Below are 3,687 nucleotides of genomic sequence, written 5' to 3' on the forward strand. Positions count from 1 at the left end.
CCCAAGCCAGCCATCACCACACCACAGTACCACCAGCTACAGGCGAGCACCACCCCACAGTCTGCCCAGGCCCAGCCCCAGCCCTCCTCCAGCTCTCGGCAACGGCAGCAGCAGCCGAAGTAAGTATATGGATGGTGGTGTGGAGCAGGTTATTAGCAGGGGCAGGTGCTGTCAGAAGGCCAGTTAGCATAGGCAGGTGCTCTGGATCTGAGAGCCATGATCTAGCTGCTATCCTCAAAAGGACTGCTTTCTGGAAGATGACAGAAGTGGGCAGTGTGGCAGCCAGTCACAGCTGCTGCCCATAGGTATGAGGGCCATTTCTGCAAGGGTAGATGTTCACCAGTGATTGGTGAGAAGGCTTCCTTGTATTGGGCCCCTTAAGTGTCCCAGTCTCAAAGGCTCATTCTTCTTCCCAGGTCCAACAGCCATGCTGCCATCGACTGGGGGAAGATGGCAGAGCAGTGGCTGCAGGAGAAGGAAGCAGAGCGACGGAAACAGAAGCAGCGGCTGACACCTCGGCCCTCCCCCAGTCCTATGATCGAAAGCACCCCGATGTCCATTGCTGGCGATGCCACCCCACTCTTGGACGAGATGGATCGGTAGGGGGCCTGCTCCTAGGACTCTGGTTACCTCTGAGGCTGGGAGAGGCCTGCCTCACTCCTGCCCCTCCTTTTCTGTCCATAAAGTGGCGTGAATTGACATTCTCTTTGGTGATCAGCCTGGATGGGTAACAGGCTGGATGGCCTTGCGAACTTGAGCTCAGTGTATGCTAAGCAACAATTCTCCCACTCCAGGCCCTCACCAACCACCTGTCCTGAGACCAGGCTGGGAGGGGAGTGTGGTGGGGAGAAAGAAGAGGAAGATGAGAATGAGAGTGGAAGTTTTGTATTCTACTCCCTACAAGCCATTTTGAGCTTCTGCCCTCACCTGACTCTGGGCTGTGACCGGGCACCAAGCTCAGCACATGAGTCTTCCCCAGCTCTCGTGGGGAGATGGATGCTATTTATTCAGTCTGGGGCAGGAAGGCAAGGAGGGGAAGTATTTCTGACCCTGATGCCAATAGTTTGGGTGGCTGTTAAAGCAGGATTGCAGGGGACATAGGGTTGCAGTGCTAACCTACCCAGCCCCCACCTGGCTACCCTCACCCACCTGCTGCCGCCGCTTCCTGCCTATTATTTGAATAAACAGTGTTTCTACAGAGCACTCGGCAAAGTCTCTCCAACTCTCTGGCTCTTGAGGGGATGCTTTCAAAGCAGTGTTTGGAGCTCTGAGAGTGCCCTGACTCCCTTCCCCAAACCATTGAAGGGGCAGTGACTCAAAGAAAAGCAGGCAGTTTCTGCATCGGATTGTCTGGGGTCACATTCCTGTTCTACTTCCCAACCCTGTGACCTTGAGCACACCTATTAGCTCTAAGCCAGCTTATCTGTACAATGGAGATGAGACACCTACCTTACCAGGGCATCCATGAGGACTGAGAATGAAGGGCTTATCCCAATGCCTGGGACTTCATAAGGCCTCTGTAAATGCTAGCTGCTGTTACTCCACTCATATACAGCCACCCCACCTACTGCGCCTACTACAGTCAGTCCTCAGCTTCCAGTGGTTCAATTTAGAATTTTTCAACTTTATGATGGTACAAAAGCAATACACATTCAGCAGAAACCATGCTTCGAATTTTGGATTTTGTTCTTTTCCAGGGCTAGCAATATGTGGTACAGGATTCTTTCATGATGCTGGGCAGCAGCATTAGAGAGCAGAAGCTCCCCATCAGCCACACAATCGTCAGGCATGGGCATGGTGATCAGCCACTGATACTCCATGGTGCATTCATTGTGTTAGATGCTTCTACTCAACTGTAGGCTAATTTAAGTGTTATGAGCACGTTTAAGGTAGGCTAGGTTAAGCCGTGATGTTCAGGTGTATTAAATGCATTTTCGACAAGGCTATTTCCAACTTAATGACAGGTTTATTGGCATGTAAACCCATGGTAAGTTGAGCATCTGTAGACTTCTTTGGCACATTGGAGAAAGGCCACAAGTAAATCTAGGTTTCTCAACCTGAGCCCCTGCACCTCTCCCCTTTTTACCAGCAGTACCTTAGTCTCTGACAGTACCTCTACACAAGTCAAGTGTGTCTGCCCCAGGATGGGCCCCACGCCCATCTGCTTCCCGCCACACACACTGGCCCTGGAAAAGGGAACCGGGCTGTTGTAGAAGCTGATCCCCTGGCCCCGGTACTTTCCCCCAGCCCCACTGCCTCTTTTATTCTTTATTCCCAATCTCTCTGTTTCTTCACAAGGGTTGTGTCTCACAGCTCTGCAAGTTGGTGCTAGGAAAGCTAGGTTTTCCCGTTCCCTTTCCTCTGCTTGGGGCTCAGCAGCGAACTCAGAAAAGGCCATTGCTGCCCAAACTTGGCGAGCATCCTTCCTTGCTTTTCTTCATTCAAGATCTTTTTGGCTGTTTGTTGGCAAGAGTTGGGGGAGGGGATAGACACTGTCCTTTTGCCCGGAACTCAGTTTAGTTCACTTCAGCACAAAGTCTAGAAGGGCCTAGCAGGAGCAGGGGCCACACAGCTGGAAGGATCATGTTCCCTTTGGTGCCACTTAGAAGAGGGAAAGGCCAGGCACAGTGGCAGAGTGGGTTAAAAGGTTCAGTTTATTAGGGGTATCACTGCAGAGAGTCCAACCTGTCTCCAAGTGGATTTCACACAGACCAGTCTCCCAGTAGATTGGAAACCACCTTCCCACCCAACCCAGACATGCTCTTCTCCTGCCCTGGGCCTAGGGTGTTACAGAGAAACAGGCTGTGCTCCTTCCCTACCCTCCCACCTACCTTTCCATGGACTTCTTGAAAGATGGATTGCCCTTCAGAAACTCCTACAGCCCCCTAGCCCCTTTGCTCCAGCTATGTCCAGAGCCCACTTCCTCCCCCCAGAAGTAGCCAGATTGGAAGGAGAGAGAATAGCAGCAGGGGGTCAGCTACAGGCTTGATCGCATTTATTCTTCACCCTGGTCGCCCTGGCCTCAACTGAGATTGGGGTTTGATGCGGGGGGAGATTTTCTCTTATTGACCTTCTTGACTGGCGAGGCCTTCGCTGCAGGCTTCTTGGCCTGGACCGTGTTCTTCTCTCGCTTCCTGGGCGATGAAGACTCCGCAATATCCTCGCTGGAGGGTTCCTCCTGCCTGGGGTCATTGTAACTGTCCTCACTCTCCAGGTCTTCCCGACTGTCTGGGCTGGACTCTGACATCCTGGCCAACTCCCTTGGGCTTACTGACCTGCTCAAGTCTGGAGGGGAAGCTTCCGATTTAACTGGGCTTTTCTTCTTAGTCAACTTGCCCTTCTTGACTTTTTTCTTCAGCTTTGCCTTCTCGTCCGTCTCTTCCTCCTTGTCTTTGTCTTTTTCTTTTTTCTTCTTGACCTTCTTGAAAACCTTGCCCTGGGACTTCCCCGTGGGGCTCTCAGAGCGCCAGATGGTAATGGGAGCTGCCAAGTCGGGGGTCCCAGTGACTGTGCCCTTGCCTATGCCTGTGTCAGTGGGTGTGGTGGTCACGGGCCCCAGCTGGGTTGGGATGGGAGCCTCGCTTTCTTCTTCCTCCTCCTCCTCCTCCTCTTCCTCCTCCTCCAACTCCTCTTCATTTAGGTCATCTGCCCTACACTCATGGTGGATGGGGTGGTGGATCACTGCCA

At 52.6% G+C, this 3,687-nt stretch overlaps 2 protein-coding genes across 4 annotated transcripts in view; one reads left to right on the plus strand and one right to left on the minus strand.

Annotated features, from left to right (window-relative positions):
• Nucleotides 1-1,662, plus strand: part of SUPT6H (SPT6 homolog, histone chaperone) — a 30,451-nt gene extending 28,789 nt beyond the window's left edge. The window contains exons 38-39 of the mRNA XM_015599167.2: nt 1-119; nt 417-1,662. The exon at nt 1-119 is cut by the window's left edge and continues 4 nt beyond it. Coding sequence (XP_015454653.1) covers nt 1-119; nt 417-603 — 306 coding nt within the window. The 3' untranslated portion in view covers nt 604-1,662. The remainder of the gene's footprint in view (nt 120-416) is intronic.
• Nucleotides 1,663-1,946: 284 nt separating this feature from the next.
• The window catches only part of PROCA1 (protein interacting with cyclin A1), an 8,768-nt gene continuing 7,027 nt past the window's right edge, over nt 1,947-3,687 (minus strand). For all 3 annotated transcript variants that reach the window (XM_015599084.2, XM_006925009.3, XM_015599083.2), the window contains one exon: nt 1,947-3,687. This exon is cut by the window's right edge and continues 23 nt beyond it. In XM_015599084.2, the coding sequence (XP_015454570.1) occupies nt 3,023-3,687 (665 nt within the window). In that variant the 3' untranslated portion in view covers nt 1,947-3,022.

Source organism: Pteropus alecto, unplaced genomic scaffold (genome assembly GCF_000325575.1).
Source record: "Pteropus alecto unplaced genomic scaffold, ASM32557v1 scaffold98, whole genome shotgun sequence".
Classification (NCBI taxonomy): domain Eukaryota; kingdom Metazoa; phylum Chordata; class Mammalia; order Chiroptera; family Pteropodidae; genus Pteropus; species Pteropus alecto.